This window comes from Natrix helvetica (assembly GCF_964273705.1).
Source record: "Natrix helvetica genome assembly, chromosome: 1".
Classification (NCBI taxonomy): Eukaryota; Metazoa; Chordata; class Lepidosauria; order Squamata; family Natricidae; genus Natrix; species Natrix helvetica.
The window spans coordinates 112,623,766-112,643,428 of NC_138548.1; the positions used below are offsets into that span (position 1 = coordinate 112,623,766).

Here is a 19,663-nt window from a genome sequence, read left to right on the forward strand (position 1 = left end):
ATTCTGAACATGAATATTTGTGGTTCATAACCCGTCTGAAAATAGGAAAGTATCATGAGGTATCTGCATTTTTTTCTCCAGTTCAAAAATTTAACTGAGCAGGGAATGGGAGAAAATTGACAGTACAGTGGGACTCTGTAAATTAACTTTTGTAGTTTATTCAAATAAAAATATTGGGAACAGAAAAAGTGTGTACTAATTTACATTCCAAAAGAAACAAATTATAAGCAATCATATTAGTCATTAAAAAGGAAAGAAAGAATACCAAATATTGGGATCAATTACATTTAGTTCCTAATTCTAATCAGACAAATGTTTTAAGAAAAACAACATACAAAGAAACTTTGAGTTAGGACACTTAGATTTTTATCTGCTCATTGGAATGAAGTCCTCTATCTCATGGTTGGGGAAAACTTTCCGCATTTACAGAAGGAGATCCAGCAGAACCAATATTTCAAAACTGAAATCTAATTGTGTTGTTGAATAATCTAATTCTGTCAACAAATTAAAGTATTCATATTATGATGATATACTTGAAATTCTATTTCTATTTTTCCCTGAGTCCTGGTGAGCAGGTCACTAATCTTCTGTGCCCTCATATATATTTTTTTCTATCTTGGTATTCATAAAATTAATGCCACTTTCTATTTGTGCAAAGTAACATGTCACAGCAATTTGGAATTGAGAATGTACATCCATACAAATATGAGAGTCATTTGAATAGACAATGTAGCTTCTTCAACTGGAAAGAGAACAAATTATTGGGATTGTGATTAACCATTCCCATTATGCAGATTACACAAAAGCAGTATTAAACACAGTGATGAACTGTATGAAAACGTGAGCAATTTTAAATACCAATGGAGAATACAGGCTAATTCAGGTGACCTCAAATATAGCTGCAATAACAGGGCTATTTAATTTTTTTTTATCAACAGAAAGAAATTGAGATGTCTCATGTACATATAGATGACTAAATTTAAAATTAAAATGGACAGTTCACTGTTTTTAAGAGAACAATCAAAGAGATGCTGCTGTATAATCAACAAAAGTTATATTTTGTTTATTGAAAACTGTGCAGGAGAATGTTTCAAGAGTTTTAAAACCCTTAAGTAAGAATTTTGTATCTCTAGAAAAAACATAATTGTAGATCCTATATTCCAATCAAGCTTGCAGCACCCCCCAAGCATATTAGTACCTATACAATACAATACAATAGCAGAGTTGGAAGGGACCTTGGAGGTCTTCTAGTCCAACCCACTGCCTAGGCAGGAAACCCTACACCCTTTCAGACAAATCGCTATCCAACATCTTCTTAAAGACTTCTAGTGTTGGGGCATTCACAACTTCTGGATGCAAGTTGTTCCACTGATTAATTGTTCTAACTGTCAGGAAATTTCTCCTAAGTTCTAAGTTGCTTCTCTCCTTGATTAGTTTCCACCCATTGCTTCTTGTTCTACCCTCAGGTGCGTTGGAGAATAGTTTGACTCCCTCTTCTTTGTGGCAACCTCTGAAATATTGGAACAATGCTATCATGTCTCCCCTAGTCCTTCTTTCTCTTAAGCTAAACATACCCAGTTCCTGCAACCTTTCTTCATATGTTTTAGTCTCCAGTCCTCTAATCATCTTTGTTGCTCTTCTCTGCACTCTTTCTAGAGTCTCCACATCTTTTCTACATTGTGGCGACCAGAACTGAATGCAGTATTCCAAGTGTGGCCTTACCAAGGCATTATAAAGTGGTATTAACACTTCAGGTGATCTTGATTCTATCTAGGCTATGTATGTAGCCTATTATGTAGCTATACAATTGCTGCCACCCTATCAAGCCATTATCAACTTTGTTGTAAAAAATATTCCAGTGGAAACAAATGGTATGGCAATTGTGCGGCCAGGACAAGGGCAAAGTTAACACTAAAATGGTCTCAACATCTAATATATATCAAACTTTCAAACTGTGAAAGTTCATTCTTCTGACTTCCAGAGTTGGCTAATCAATGAAATCTTTGGGATTCATCTGTATGTATTTGTATGCACAAATTTTCATTTGTGAATTGAAACAATACAGTAACAACAGTATGAGTTCAGGGAAACATTAACAAAAAATTGCACGGACACATATATAATGTTTCTCTGTTATTACTATATTGTTTCAATTCTTATGAATTAAACATTACATACAAATATATGTAATATTTTGTTACTATGTGTGTATGTATACACACACACCCTGTATATAATATTATATATATATATATATATATATATATATATATATATATATATATATATATATATATATATATATATATATATATATATATATATATATGTATGTATGTATGTTATATTTGTACTGATAAATAAATAAAGGGAGACTATACACACACACACACACACACACACGCCATACAAACACGCACGCACACGCACATACAAGCAATATGCAAATATTTCTTATTTGTGGGCTATCTAAGTGTATCTGGAATTCTTTGTGTAAGATGGAAAGCTGATTAAACAGGCACAATCCTGATCTCATGTTCTTGTATTCTCAAATGTATAGCTAGAACAACTATGCTCCTTCTCTTGACTGCTGACTCATTCAATAGTGCCTTGGATGCAGAAGAAGAAACAAAGAGGACTGAAGGAAAGTGCTTGTGAACTTCTTCATCTCATTTTCTCTAGCATCACTAATGTTGTAGCGTGAGGATCGAAATGTGGTATCTCCTGTGCTCTGTAATGACTTGTGGGATTTCCTTTGCATTTGGTCTGTCTGCATGTGTGCTTCTCTGCATGCTGATGAGCATCAAGGCATCAAATTAAACCCTTATCTGTAGATTCCAAAGTAGGCCGAGGAAAGATCCATTAAACATCAGGGCCTTGATTCCAGGTCAGGTACAGTGCAGTAGTATTTGCTTTTTTTAAAAAAAGGCAAATGCTTATAGACATCCAAGTTAAATTTCCAATATTTCCACTGGAAATTCAAAGCCAGGCAGATGGGTGTCTAAATGTTAGCACCTGCTGGTGTTATGGGAAAGAACAATGAAGAAGTACAAGCTTACATCTGTTTGTATGATGCTCCATGCATTAGTTAAACCAATATTTCCATCAGTTCCGTACAAATGAAGCCCTCTCTTCAGGTCCCGCTGAGCATACTTATCGATCTGAAAATAAAGCAAATACAGTGATATATATATATTTATATATATATGTTGTAATTGTACTGATAAATAAATAAAGGGAGACTAGGATAGATCTATTTCGAGCTAATTAGCTCTCATCAGCTAGCCATACCCTTACTGGGATTAGAACCCGGGCTGTATATATATATATGCATCCAAGATGATGAACTCTGTGAAATGACACTTTTGGGCTGAAGAGCCATGACAACAGTTGAACTGCAAGTGAGGCACATTAAAAATACAACATGAGGGTTGTCCTTGACTTACAGCCATTCCTTTAAAGAACGTTCAAAGTTACAACAACACTGAAAAAAGTAACTTATGACCACTTTTCACGCTTATGACCAGTGCAGTGATCAAAATTCAGGCGCTTGGCATGTATTTATGATAATTGCACTTTGCTGGGGTCATGTGATCAAGCAAAGTCAATGTGGGAAGCCAGATTCACTTAACAACTACATGATTCACTTAACAACTGCAGTGATTCGCTTAACACAGGGGTGTCCAAACTTGGGAACTTTAAGACTTGTGGACTTCAACTCCCAGAATTCCCCAGCCAGCATGGACACCCCTGGCTTAACAACTGCCTTGCTTAGCAATTGATATTTTGGGCTAAATTGTGGTCATAATTCAAGGACTGCCTATATGAAGAAAAACAGGTATCTGAACAATATATTTTCCTAAGTTCTCTACTCAATTTTCCAATATTAAAAATGGTGACTGAAAATAATATTACCCACCATAGCTATTATAAAAACTTCCAGTTAGTTGGTCCATCAAAAATTAGAGTTTTATTTTTCTATATAGACATCATTATTTAGTGTTTACTGGAAATTTAATGAAATACTATCTGCTTTTTTTTATAACGGTAGTTTCCTTTATCTAGGTATTTCTTTGGCTGAAAATCTATTCAAAAATCAATTTTAAATAGATCTAAACATTGTTAGAATCTTATTACTGCTTACTTTTGTGGCAAAATTGCTTTCTTCCATTGTTCTTTTTAATAATTCCATATTATAGGGAGAAAAAACTTCAAAAAAGAGTGTATCAAATAGCTTGATATTATGAAAGAATTAACCATGCGTTAGAATTGAATTTATTATTCTTTCCAGTTTATTTCCAGTTTTAGAAATATTTCTTCAGAGAAAAGCATTTTTTGATGAATTATGATTTCCAGTCAAAGGTTTTTTTTTAATGGAACAGTTGAAAATCAGTGGTCATTTTTCATACAGTAAATATTTAGAACCTGTAAAAAAAAAAACCTAGCCTTAAAGAACTGAGAAGAGGGGCTATGAATGGTGCTAATACTTTTTCAGTACGGTGTGTTCTAGCTTGGTAGAACTCGGGTGACAGAGAGAGGCGAGCCAGGACTTAAAAGCAGCTAACAGCTTTATTGAATAACAGGTTGCCAGCGCGGCTTCACATTTCGCGCGCGTAGCTAACAGGCAACAGCTGTGCCCTGCTTTGACAGCCTTTATATATGCAGGGCTGTCAAACCGGGAACCAATCAGCATTGAGCACAGCGCCCTCTGGTGGAACGGACCAGAGGGAAAACTATAATACATAACACGGTGTAGTGTTGGTTTCCTATTATATTACTACAGGGCAAATTTATTTATGAAGGCACTTGCTTAACAACTGCCTTGGATAGCGACTGCAGTTATAACAATGATAAAACAGTCACATCGCAATCAATGGTTGCATTTACAGTCTTCACAACATCCTTCTCTCTGTCCCATTACAGACAGTCAATACATGTGATTCTGTGTCTGACCTGTTTTTTCTCCTCCCTCCCCAACCTTTTGCAGAGTGGAGAGATTGCCTAAACAGGCCATCTTCCTGAGCTGCTTTTCTCAGCAGTGCGGTGGTGTCCCTAAAAAGTGCTAACCGCAAGATAACAAGCTCAGTTCTGTGACCTTAATTGGTTGATTAGAAGACTCAGTGGGCTCTCAGCTGTTGCCTGAAATTGACAAGGCCCCTAATCAATTTCCTACTGAAGGAGTGTGTTTGCTTCCGAAGCGGCTCAGTGCTCACACCTGCAAGTGCAGTAGGCAAACAGCCATCGCCAGTGCATTCATTTCGATGTATGTTCCTTATTGTGTCTCTGCTTACTTTGCTGACTTCCTCTCCAATGAAAGTAATTACAAACATTACTTCTCTTCTTGCTAATCATCCCAGCTCTGGGGTGAGCATTCCAAAGGATAAGAGGGCAGTGGATAAGTATATAGGGGCTATAAAATTTGCCCCTTTACCAGGCTTCCTTTGGATGAGTCATTTTTTTTCTGCTCTTTGAGTTTGCCCTGTTGTTTGGAGTTGTATCCTTCTGACAGTATAAAGCAAAGCAAAGCTGAAGTAAAATTAGAAGCTGTGGTCGCATCATTTTTCACTTAGCGGCCACTTCGTTTGTTGACTGAGTTGCTGGCCCCAACTGCACTGGTTAAACAAGGACTACCTATACATAGCCAGTTTAGAACAGTAACATATTGCCTTTACTCAACATCACTTTCATGGCGAATTGGAAACAGTCTCCTGGAATTACTCTACTAACTGCAGTGGAGCCCCAGAACAAACTTAAAAGATGCAATAGGGAGAAAGGAAATAATGTACCAAAGCATTGGACAAGTATAGATGTGTGACAGTGGTGAATATCTGTAACACGGGTGGAGGATGAGGGTGGAGGTTCATCCTCCCAGCTTGTGGGTTGGTTTCTGAAACCCCTAAATTCCACACTGAAAATGTTACCTGGTCTGGTAACAAAACATTTAGAAACCAACCCACAATCTTGGAGAATGAACCTCAATCCCCAAGTAGAAATGTGTTAGTTTGCAAAAAAAAAAAAAAAAGGCTACAATATTGACCCATAATTATTCTGCAAAGTAATATGTGATGGGTAGATCCAGGATGGGAAAAAAAATTATAGGGAACTGCAAAAATGGCAGTGTTTTTTTTTTCCTTTGGTGAATTCTGCTATTTTTCTATCATAGCTACCTATAAACTTTCCAGGTTCTCTTATCAAGGCTGAAATTTGGCTGTGCTTAATGTAGTTGCTGTAACGTGTTCTGTTTTGCAGTTAAGTTCTAATAACAACAAATCAACTGTTATAAATTGTCTGACGGGTCCAGAGGAATATGTTATTAACTCCGATATGTCTTAACAGACTTTCACATTTTATCATAATAGACTGCTTTACCATACATTTCTGTTCGTTAGGAAATCATTGATTACAATTTACATAAATCAAAATCAGTGGCAGTAAGTGAAAACGTTGGAGAGGCCTTTACCTAAGATAGAGGTGATCAGGTGTGTGTGTGTGTGTGTGTGTGTGTGTATGTATGATATATGTGTGTGTGTGTGTGTGTGTGTGTATGTGTGTGTGTGTTGTATTTGTGCTGATAAATAAATAAAGGGAGACCAGGGGTTGTAACACAAATACACACACACACACACACATATGTATGTATGTATGTATGTATGTATTTATGTATTTGTGTTACAACCCCTGGTATGCCCAAATATGTATATGTAATAATAATATGTAATACAGCCCAGGTTCAAATCCCAGTAAGGGTATGGCTAGCTGATGAGAGCTAAATAGCTTGAAATAGATATATACTAGTCTCCCTTTATTTATTTATCAGCACAAATACAACACACACATATATGCTGGTCTTGTTGTATTTGGGTCTTTTCCTATGTAAGATTGAAATTATCTTGGCAATGTTTTGGCGAGGTCTTACTTGCCATCAAAAACACCAGCTTGAGGATGGCGAGTGAGACCTTGCCGAAATGTTGCTAAGACAATCTCAATCTTACACGGGAAAAGACCCGAATACAACAAGACCAGCTTACCTACACCCGTGAAAATCTACGAAAAATGCATATATGTATATATGTATATATGTGTATATGTGTGTATGTGTATGTGTATGTATGTGTGTATGTATGTATGTATGTATGTATGCATGCATGCATGTATGTATGTGATTCCTTTGCTCTACATTGGCAGAACAAAGAGCCACGGCAACATTGTTTGGTAGAGGATCTTGTCCTCCTAACATGCAGACCTGGTTCTCCTGTCAAGTTATACTCAGAAGGTAGTGCTTGGTTGTCCCATACGGTTCCTTCTAGGCCCCACTGCTATTCATTAGCTGCATGAATCTTGTAAGGTGAAGGTTGTTTGGAGCTTTAGGATGGATGAGGGAAAATAAGCAAGGATGGGATCAAGATGAGTTTGACATGAGGAGGTTGTTGATGCTTTCTGAACACTGATAATGTTACCTAGCTTGGGTAATGAAATGTCTACAAGAAAACCACCAATCTCAGAGAGCATCAAACACTCCTCATTTCAACCCTGAACCACAAATGTTCTCCTTTATTTGTAATTTTAACAGGTTGAGCCTTGAGTATAGGATTCTTCTCCTGTCATGAATCTGGCCATTAAAATTTCCTGACTAAATCCCCGCTGTGAGAGGCATTATTCTGAAGTGATGTAATGCCCATCCCACTCCCACCCCCTTTTGGCTTTCCCTTTCTCTCTGCATTTACAAACATATCACTTCTGTCAGGCCCTTTAGTGCTAACTGATTTTAGCCCTGTTTGCTGCCAGACATACTTGTCTGAGAAGCAAAGTGGAAAAGGCCTTCAGATGGCTTCCGATCCCCCTTGCAGAGACATGTCAATTTCCCTCAGCACGATAAGGTGCCTCCTGGAGTGTGTGGTTTTGCCCTAGCAAAGAGTCATGGTGGGAGGCCAAGCCATGAGAAACATCCCACTTTGCCAAATGCAGCTTCTGCACATCTCCTCTACAGGGGAGAGCAAAGGAAGCATTTCAATCTCTGGCTTCACTTCGAAGGGATGCTGTCATTGAAATCTCAGTGAAGCGAAGCTGCCTTAAAGAGCTTCACCGTTCCAAGAGAAATGGAATAAATAAATTAAAAAGGAGTTTTCTTTTGTAACATATGCCTCACTCTTTGCTGCCCTGGAGTTTACATAAGCAAAACTGGCCAGGCTCTCATGAACATTAACGTACAATATATTATAAGACACTCAAAAGTGTTTTCTGTAGTAATAGAGATCATGTTCACCTAAGTCAGAGGTCTCCAAACGTCCAAATTTTAAGACGTGTGGACTTCAACTCCCAGAATTCCCCAGCCTGAATTCCCCATGCTGGCTGGGGTATTCTGGGCGTTGAAGTCCACAAGTCTTAAAGTTCCCAAGTTTGGAGATCCTTGATCTAAGTAATGACAATTTCAGCCTTAGGTTGCATATTCTCAAACTTCAGGTAGTCTACACTTACTGACCATTCACTCAACAACTGTTCAAATAATGCTGAAAAAATAATAATAGCCTATTTACAAACTTCTCCGCTTCCCTCAGACGCATAACCACCATTATATCTAGTACACTTCCTACTGTGCCTGACCTGTGTTTTTTTTTAAATCCCACCATTGTAAGGCAGACAGAAGAATTGCAAGCAAATAAGCTGTTTATTCTTCTATACATTGAAAGCACTGTTATTGTGCCAACAGCCTGGGGCTGGGAGCTGTGGGTGCTCTACATAAACAGTTTACAGTATTCCCTTGAAATCCAGTCTCTATGTTTTACAAAGGGGGTGAGCAAACAATTTCTGTAGGCAATCTCTCCTTTGCCTTGACTTTTTCTTTGCTGATGGCACGATCACATTGTTTTCTATGTGTAGCAATCAGCTTATTCTCCTGAAATCTCTCTCTAATCTCTCTCCACTCCTGAGGATGAGGGGAAAGCTCAGGCAAAGGGAGGTTGTCTACAGAAACTGCATCCCCTTCCCTGCCTACAGAGGAGGAGAGAGATTGGAGAGAAGAACATCTCAAGAGAGTAAGTTGTTTGCGTAGTGTGACCGTGACCCCGATCCCTAGGCCACTGATGCCATGATCACATTATGTTTGATAGAATCCATTTGTCTGATTTCCTGTTGGAGGCTCTCTTTGGGCAAAATTGTTTTGCTTCTTTCATCACCGGGGAGAGGGGGCGGTCTAGAAATTTAATAAATTATTATTATTATTATCAAATGTTATGTATATATGGAAGAGATCAAGACAATATTGCCCTTTACTTACAACCCTTCCATATTTTCTGCAGCACCTTTCTTTTTATTCTTTAAAATTATCAGCTAAGAAAGAAAAGTGATTTTTCTTTATTCTTCTCTTCTCTTCTCTTCTCTTCTCTTCTCTTCTCTTCTCTTCTCTTCTCTTCTCTTCTCTTCTCTTACACTACCCTCCCCTTCCTTACTCTTATCTGCTCTGTTTTTTAAATTACTACTTGTTCTATCTATGGATTTAAGGCAATTGACAAATATAATTAAATAAACTCTAATCTCAGACAGAATTTCTACCAGCATAAAAGAAGAAGAAACCTCTATACTTTTCTGAGGCAAAGATGGCTGCTATTTAAACGTGAATAAGACTAATTGCCAGTCTTTTTGTAATGTGATTTCCAGCCCCCCCTCTCTCTCTCACTCACTCACTCTCACTCTCTGTCTGTCTCTCTCTGTCTCTGTCTCTCTCTCCCCCCTCCCTCCCTGTCTCTCACTCTTTCTCTCTCCCTCACTCACACACAGAGTTTAGAAAGTATTTCCTTGCAACTGTTATTATTACTGCCCATCCCAATAGGAGTGGGGGGTGTTAGGCTTAGTTGTTGCTAGGATTGTTATGGGGTTGGGATTACTCATTGTTGCTGAACTCCCCAGCGACTGCCCTGGTACCTGTCTTTGGGCCCCAAGCTCTCATTTCAGGCCCCACTGTCTCAACCTGTCACATGCACTTTGCCTTCCTTAGTTAGCAACATCCTAGGGAGCAATTATTTTATGCTGTAAAAAAACCTGCCTAGGCAGCATCTTAATATCGGTAAATAAACATTTCTGACCTTTCTGGTGATTGCTTCTTTCCTCCCACTAATAAGAGAGAAGAGAAGAAGAAGCAATAGAGAAAGGACAAAATATCCAATTGTTTTCCCCTGGGTGAGACTTCTAATTTCATGCCTTGATAATCATTTTCTACCGATAGCGCAGAACTGGAAATTGAATGTAAATACAGAGCCCCTAATCTGGAAGATCATTTACAGGAGCCCTGCTGCTTTCTGGGGAAAAGATGTGATTGAATGGAGTACCAGAAAGAGACCTTAATTTTGGGATGGGATATTATTCAGCCCATGAGTTCACCATACAGATGGAAGATGGTCAGAATTACATTTTAGAATGGAGGATGCAATTAGGTCTTAGCCATGGGAAAATACCATATCCTGAAAAAGAGAGGCTAATTAAAGATCTACTATAACTTTAATATTTTAAACAAATTTTAAACAAATGTTGACAAATTAAACAAATGTTGCTTGAAAAAATTTTTCTTTGCAAATATTGACAGACAACAAACCATTGCCACAAATAAGGCATGGGTTTCTTTCAGTGTTATATAATAAATCTTCTAGGAATTCCTCCCATGCCAAAAAATCCATATAATTTTTTGAATATTAATTATAATAGTATACTAGAAAAATGTAATACAAACTAAACCGATACCAACGGTCGTGGGGAGGGGCAGGTGCGAGGACAGATCAAGAGCGCGTAGTCGGTTGGGAGACCGGGGTTTTTGGTCATACCCGGTCGTTTGTACCAACCCCTGCATACTAGGTGGTCAGGATCTACAGACCCAAGGCCTGAGACTGCTGTTATGCAATGCGAGGTCCGTTGTCAATAAGGCCCCCCTCATCCACGATCTAATTTTGGAGGGGGAGCCGGACCTCGCAGGAATAACTGAGACCTGGTTGGGCCACGAGGGAGGCTTACCCCTCGTGGAAATGTGCCCGCCGGGTTATCGAGCATTTCACCAGCCTCGGGCCCAGGGAAGGGGCGGTGGGGTAGCAGTGATTATCCGGGAAGACTTGGAGCCGAGAGAGTTCACGGTGCCACAGACATCCGGGTGTGAGTCCCTTGTCGTGAGATGGGGCCCTGGGAGGCAGTTGGGCCTGCTGATAGTATACCTGGCTCCTCGCTATACATCAGCGGCCCTGCCTGAACTCCTCGAGCTGATCTCATCGGTGGCGGTTGAGACCCCCAAACTTTTAGTGATGGGGGACTTTAACCTGCCGTCGATGGGAGAAGCGTCTGAGGGGGTTCGGGAGTTCATGGCTTCCATGACAGCCATGGACCTGACCCAATTAATTCAGGGCCCTACTCACGAGGGAGGCCACACGCTGGACCTTGTCTTTGTCTCTGGCCAGTGGACGAGTGATCTGGGAATAGGGGATCCAACTATTATTCCCCTGTCATGGTCAGATCACTCACTTCTCCGGCTTGACTTCCCTGGTGCTACCCCCCGCTGCGGGGAGGCGGAACCGGAAGGTATTAGATGGTTCCGCCCCAAGCGCCTGATGGAACCAGATAGGTTCCAGACGGAGCTTGGGCCACCTCCTGTGGACTTGACCCGCCCCCGAGTGGAGGACCTGGTAGACGCATGGAATAGTGCGACTACCGGGGCCCTAGACCGGGTGGCGCCTTTGCGGCCTCTCCTGCGGCGACGAACCACCCTGGCCCCTTGGTTCACCGAGGAGCTAAGGGTGATGAAACGCCACAAGAGACGCCTAGAGAGTTGTTGGAGATCCTCCCGTTCTGAATTTGACCGAGCACAGGCACGAGCCTATCTGAGGACGTACCTTGTGGCATTAAGAGCGGCCAAACGTCAACATTGCGCAGCTCTTATTGCGTCCGCAGATAACCGCCCTGCCGCCCTGTTTCGGGTGACTCGCTCCCTCTTGTTTGAGAGACCGCGGGAAGCCCCTTTACAGGGCAGAGCAGAGGAGTTTGGGAAATATCTACAGGACAAAGTAGCTCAAATCCAGATGGGATGGGCCCCTTTCAGTGGTCCAGTAGAGACGCCCGTGGCGAGTCTTGAGGGACCGCTTTGGGAGGAGTTTGACTCGGTTGCCATCAAGGATTTGGACAGGTTGCGTGGACGTCTGCGACCCACCACATGTTTATTGGACCCGTGTCCCTCCTGGCTTGTACTGGCATCCTGGGAGGTTACGCGCGACTGGCTCCTGGGCCTAGTGAACGCCTTGTTGGGTGAGGGGTCTCTACGGGCCGCCTTGAAAGAGGCGGTGGTGAGGCCCCTGCTCAAGAAGCCTTCCCTGGACCCAACGGACCTAGTCAATTATCGTCCAGTCTCCAACCTTCCTTTTTTAGCGAAGGTTGTAGAGAGTGTGGTGGTACAGCAGTTCCCACGTCACCTGGAGGAAAATGATTATCTAGACCCGCGCCAGTCCGGCTTCCGTCCCGGGCACAGCACGGAGACGGCCTTGGTCGCATTGGTTGATGATCTCTGGAGGGCCAGAGATAGGGGTTGTTCCTCTATCCTGGTCCTATTAGATCTCTCGGCGGCGTTCGATACCATCGACCATGGTATCTTGTTGCACCGGCTAGAGGGGTTGGGAGTCAGGGGCACCGTTTTACGGTGGTTTGGCTCCTACCTCTCTGACCGGACGCAACGTGTGTTGGCAGGGGAGCAGAGTTCGACCCGGAGGTCACTCACATGTGGAGTGCCACAGGGATCGGTGCTCTCGCCTCTCCTGTTCAACACATACATGAAACCGCTGGGCGAGATCATCCGTGGTTTTGGGGTGGGATATCATCTGTATGCTGATGATACTCAGCTATACATTTCCACCCCGAACCACCCCAATGAGGCCGTCGAAATGATGTCCCGGTGTTTGGAGGCCGTACGGGTCTGGATGGATGGCAACCGACTAAAACTCAACCCTTCCAAGACGGAGTGGCTGTGGCTTCCGGCCCCCCCGGTTCAACCAGGTGCTTCCATCTCTGGCCATTGGGGGCGTGCAACTAGCCCCCATGGAACAGGTGCGCAATTTGGGCGTCCTCCTAGATGCCCGGCTGTCCATGGATGACCATGTAACAGCCGTTGCTAGGGGGGCGTTCCATCAGGTCCGCCTGATGCGCCAATTGCGCCCCTTATTGGACCGGGATGCCCTACGCACAGTCACCCATGCGCTAGTGATATCTCACCTGGACTACTGCAATGCTCTCTACATGGGGCTTCCCTTGAGATGCACTCGGAGACTACAGTTGGTCCAGAACGCGGCCGCGCGGGTGATTATGGGAAGGACTAGATACTCCCCTGTAACACCTCTCCTGCGCGAGCTGCACTGGCTTCCTGTGGTCTACCGAGTGCGTTTCAAGGTTTTGATTATGATCTTTAAAGCGCTTCATGGCTCAGGACCTAGTTACATGCAGGATCGCATCCTGCCCCACACATCCCTACGACCAATTCGCTCACACAGAGAGGGACTTCTCCGGGTGCCGTCCACCAAACAGTGTCGGGGGGTGACACCCAGGAGCAGAGCCTTCTCTGTGATGGGCCCAGCCCTGTGGAATGACCTCCCCCGTGACATCAGGATTATTTCCGATCTCCACTCCTTCCGTGTACAGTTGAAGACCCACCTCTTTCAATTATCTGTCCTGGCTCAACCGTAATTTTTTCGTATTCCTCCTGATTGTCTTTTTAAATTTTAAATTTTTATTGTATATTGGGTTTTTATTATTGGGGTATGTTAATGGTTTTAATTGTCTAAATGTTGTAATTTATTACCTCCTCCGTGCATGTATGTCTTTGTATATATGTATGTTTATGTGTTTGTACACACGTGTTATGTTTTATATGTTCTAGTGTACGCCGCCCCGAGTCCTGCCTGGAAAGGGAGCAGCTAATAAATTCAATATTATTATTATTATTATTATTATTATTATTATTATTATTATTATTATTATTATTATTAAACATAAAAGATTAGGAAGATGAAGTAAAGACTACAAGAAAAAGAGAGAGAAGCAAGAAATTAAGAATAAAGAGAAAGTAAATATATAAAGAAGAAATTTTCAATCTTCATCACAATGTATAAACAAATTTATTGAGCATTCACCCCCTTCTTAAAATTACAAACATTTATTTCTTCATCCCATATCCCATGTCCATATCCACAAACAATTATCTTTTCAGTCCTGGTGTCAGCAGAAATATAAAGTTTCCAGATGTAGCAACATATCCTGTTTTAACCTTGATCAAATAAACCAACTTTATATTTCTTCTTTTTACTTCTAGAAGTCTTGCTCTTTAGTTGATTCAAACACTACTGTTGAATTTAATTTTTCTGCTTTTTTGTCCCCAGAGTTTTTCAATGCTTTAACTAGCCTTGTTTGTTAATCCAATAGAAAACGTACGATTATATCCTAAATGCAGCATAACCCAAATGATTATGAAAGTTACTATTATGTCAAGAAGGAATGTACAGTATAGGGGCATACCAATATATATATCCAATATGTGCTGTATCTTAAGTGCTGCATAACCCGAGTGAAGAAGGAATATATAGTATACAAATACCAATATATTCATCCAATATGTGCTGAGACCTTCAGATAAGGAAGTTTCAAAGTCTCCATATACATAAGCAAAGCTCATGGGGTGGGGAGGAATCAATCCCTTATAGCCAACGTTTAAGGTAATGAGATGAATGCTTTTTTTTGCTTCTACATAATTATTAAATGATTTCTGAATTGAAATTAAAATATCATTTCAAAATTAAGCTGTCCAGAGACTTGTTGAAGTGCTAAAGATTTTCCGCCCAGCAATATTTTCCATAGTGTTGTTAAATGTGCTAATCACCCCAAGAAAAAAAATGTTATCTTATATTGTCCCATTCAGTTACAACGAATAGCACCAGTTATCTGCAGAATTTTATTTCATTTGATAAATCTAATTTTCACAATGAAAAGCCAGCATTTGTTAGCATAAAAACAAACAATCACATTACATTTTTTGCATTATTGTCTTATAGATAATGATGATTGGCTTTTCTTAAAATAATAATGTGTTTCTGGCACTCCACCAGCATTACATGTAACAATATATCAATCACCTCCGGGATGTTTGTAGAAATTCAGTATTTTTAAACATTATCTTAAATGTCTTTTAAAATGGGGAAAAATCTTTGGATAATAAGAGAAAAATTAAAAGTGATAAGCCTTTAGTTATATTAGGTTATTAAAGTTTTCAGGACGCTATTTCTACAGTTCTACATTTTCTATGGTTGCTGAAATAAAATGCTTATATCTATGCAAAATAAATAGGGAACAAGAAATGAAAGCAGGCGAATTAAAATGAAATCCAGATTTCAGGAATTATGCAACAAAGCAAGCTCATCCTTCCCATTACAATTGTTTTAAATTAATTTATTTCTTGATCTTATCCAATGTGTTTTATTTTGTAAAGCTGTAAAATTTTATTATTGTATTTGATAAACAATATTTGCTGCAAGTAAGTGGCATATTTAATTATTCCCCATATTTTTATTAATTATGGGGAGTGCATTAATTTACCACTTTAGAAGATAAATGGTTAGAATAGTTTATGGGATCCCTTCCTAGGAAACATACTGCTAAATATAACTACCAGGGCACAGTCAATTGGAGTATATTATCAAATCAGAAATCTCTTCCAGATGAACTGGAAGCAAACTTGGAGCAATCTATAGCAGGGGTGTTAAACTTGCATCATCACAGCATCGTCACGTGACATATCACGACTTTCCCCCACCCCTTTGATAAACCAGGCATGGGCATGACCAGCATATGACATATCCTGCCCATGGGCTGCAAGTTTGACACCCCTGCTCTATAGCAATAGCAAACATAATGGTATACATACACAACAAGCTTAACCACAGCTCTCTTAACTATCATGTATGACACAACAAGGCAAATTCAGATATTCTGAATATTTTTCTAAGAAAAAAAACCAAAAGAAAAATAAATGAAAACTCCTAACGCTTGCAAGCATATTGATTGTAACTATCAGTTGGGGTACAATGGGAAATAAGATTATAACTTGTAATTAAGAAGCTTTCTAGTGTTTTTACCGATGTTTATTTTTTTCTTTCTTCTTTGTACATAAATAGTTATTCTCTTCACTCATTTCTATGTGATTATTTATATTTACTTTCTGAATAATAATAATAATAATAGAACTAGAACATAAGAAAATGTTTCCTTACCATCTCCTTACCATCTCCCCTGTGGTTCAGAGGTGGGAATTAAACTAATTCAAGGATGCATTTTCCAGCATTTTCCTGTGGTTTAGAGTTATACATTATCTAGCAGGTATTTCACATAGGATACACTATTTCCACGGCCCAGTTTGTAACAGTGTATGGCCTGGTATTGGGCAGTAGGCTTGGGATTGGGGACCCCTGCCCTATCTGGTTGTACACATTATTCTCCCCTAAGTAGCCTATATTATAGATAGTCCTCAACCTACGACCACAACTGAGCCCAAAATTTATGTTGCTAAGTGAGAAATTTATTAAGTAAGTTTTGCCCTATTTTAGACTTCTCTTGCCACATTTGTTAAGGGAATCACTGAGTTGTTAAGTTAGTAACATGGTTTGTTAAATGAACCTGATTTCCCCATTGACTTTTCTTGCCAGAAGGTTGCAAAAGGTGATCACAGGTCCCCGGAATATTGCGACCGTCATAAATAGGAGTCAACTGCCAAGAATCTGAATTTTGATCACGTGACCATGGGGATACTGCCACAGTCATAAATGTGAAAAAATGGTCATGTCACTTTTTTCAGAGCCGTTGTAACTTCAACCCATCACTAAGCAACCTGTTGTAAGTCGAGGACTACTTGTAGTTTTTAATCTTGATCTTACAGTAAATGTTTTATGCTTTGATTTGTGTGTTTAACCAATACTAAGTAAAACATTATTGGGTTTTCCCCCAAGATTGCTTAGATCAGCGGTTACCAACTGGTAGTCCGTGAGAAAATTTTGGGGGTATGCAGAAAAATTATTTGCATTTTTTATATTGCACTAAATCAGGGGTCCTCAAACTACGCACCCGTAGACAGATATGTGCAATGAATGTTTGTGTTGCTGCAGAGAGTCTCCCCCTTCGGGGTCTTTTTGTGTGGGTCAGAGTGGGACAGAAATTCTGACTTGGGGTCTGCTTCAGCCTCCTGGTGCGGGACTTTGGCCAAAGGCTGGAGGGAAGTGCCACTGGTGGCGAAGAGCCAGAGAGCCTTGTTCCAGTGGGACTGCATCATGGCCTGGAACTGGCTGACCATCTCAGCCCACTGGCCTTGCACTCCTGCTGGTCGTCCCTCTGCTTTGAAAGTCAATGCTTGTAGTCCTCAGTGTGTTGATTCTGCTGGGCCTCCTTCTTGATCAGATCCAATTTGAGCTGAACCAGCTATTTTGCTAACTTTTTCTCATGGTGGCTGCTTAGCTCCAACAACTGCTTCCTGTTGGGGCCCTAAAGAGCCCGGGCAGGGAGGCGAGGAGTGGCTGGGAGGGAAGAGTTGAGTAGAGGCTGGCGAGGTGCCCCTCGACATGAGTGACATCAAGTTGGCCATGCCCACCCAGTCATATGACCACCTAGTTACGCCCACCCAGCTGATCATTAGGCAAATCATATTAGTGGTCTGCAGGATTTAAAATTATGAATTTAGTGGTCCCTGAGGTCCAAAATGGTTGGTGACCCTGGCTTAGATCAAACCATCATCACATATGTAAAAGGAGCAATGCCATGGTATTGATTAACAAACTGTATCATTTTTCTGTGCAAGCTTTAATAAGATCAAAGCTATTTCAACTCCAAACTTAGACTGAATTTCTAACTGAATATCAAAACATGAAGTCAATACATTCCTTTTTTTTAAAAAAAGGCTGTAAATTAAGGTGAGCGGCTGCCCTGACTGAGTGACAACAGCTTTGTTCCCAGGAGAGATCATTAGTCTATTGTCAACTTTGGCATATCAAAACATACAAGGTGAAGCCACACTAGGTATCAGTTAAACACCAGGCAACGTGTTATGTCAAAAGAACAAGAGCAAACACAACAATCCATGATAAATATGTCAATAAAAAGAACGCTCCAATTAGCCTTCCTAAAGGCTACACCAGGCAAAAGCAAATGAACAGCGTAAATCATAATGTCCATTGTTAAACCTAATGACTACTGTATGATTTTAAATTGAGCAGAACAAAAATAGTAACGGTATAATTCTTTGCAGGAATTATAAGCTGGCAAAGGAGGAACTGTTGCTTTATGGAGAGATGAAAGATTTGGCCATATGCCCGCAGAGCCATTCAGTGGAACAATCTCAGGAGAATAACTTTTGTAACTATTATTTGTATTATTCATTTAGTTACTGTAATTTGGAAGGAAATGAGTACTAAAATTGCCTCAACCTTCTTTTAAGTGCAGATCTACAAAGTGTAAATTAACTCAGGTCTATTTGTGATCAGAGTAAACAGTGACATTGAAAGTCTTTGTGTTTCTACTCCCCCCCTCCCTAAATTACTGGTCTCTTCCATATAGATTTCACCAGGAATCTAATCTGTCTCCCTTGGTGTCAATTCAGATGTTTCTCATACCTGGATGCAGTGGTGCATTATGTGCCAGCACACAAACAAAAAATGGTGGCTTTTGTGTAGTAGGGCTCAAAGGAGCCAGGGGTATAATTTAGGAATGTATTATGACGAGGTGAGTGGGTAAGATAGCTATGGCTTCACAATGACAAGAAGCTTCAAGTCAAGGTCATTTGTGGAAATGTCATTAGAACAATCACAAGGTTTGCCAAAGTGGTCCTACTTTATCTCTTTCACTCCTATTTCAGCAAGATTCCTATTTGTATTCTATCCCTTTTGCTCCCAATTGGGGAAGATGACAAAAGATGATTGGTATAAGGGAAGCAGAGTCCTTATCTTTATAGAACAAAGTCATGTGTTAGAAGATAGTATTCACCTTTTCCATTATGATAAATATTGAAACAGGAGGAATGATCGGTTTGCTGCCATGTCCCCTGAAGTTACTTTCAACCCCAGCTGGCCTCTCAAAACAATTTTAAAATGTAGCCCTTGGGTGTGTGTGTGTGTGTGTGTGTGTGTGTGTGTGTAGTTTGCCCTCTGATATACACATTTACCTATGAATTAATCCCATGAAATGTTAGTCCAATTATTTATTTCTTCCACCCACCCTGGATTTAAAAAAGCAATTAATGCTAAGAGCATGATAGAAACAGTCTCAAAGTCAGTAAGGTCATTTACAATGGAGCAAATAGGAGAACTGTGCCACTCCACAATACACAGTAGCCTTATGGCTGGTAGCTATGTGCACCTGATTATTACTATTATTTTGTGAAAAGACGGTTTCTTTTCCCAAAGCATATTAAAAAGGGAGAAGAGTGCAACCTAAAAACCACAGGTTTAACTGCCTCCCAGGCAAAAGCCACAGCATCTCGTTTCGTGATTCTGTCAGGGCATAATAGCAGCCCACGAAATTCATGCTCAGCCTGCATTTGTCTCATATTTCAGACTCAAACCTCTCTCATGCAAGGGACCCTATGAATCAACAAGATGAAATTCACACTTATAATGTG

General features: G+C 40.4%; 1 protein-coding gene across 10 annotated transcripts in view; it reads right to left on the reverse strand.

Moving 5' to 3' along the window:
* Positions 1-19,663, reverse strand: part of TSPAN4 (tetraspanin 4) — a 752,078-nt gene that overhangs the window by 10,859 nt on the left and 721,556 nt on the right. For all 10 annotated transcript variants that reach the window (XM_081970276.1, XM_081970273.1, XM_081970275.1 and 7 more), the window contains one exon: positions 3,060-3,161. In XM_081970276.1, the coding sequence (XP_081826402.1) occupies positions 3,060-3,161 (102 nt within the window). The remainder of the gene's footprint in view (positions 1-3,059; positions 3,162-19,663) is intronic.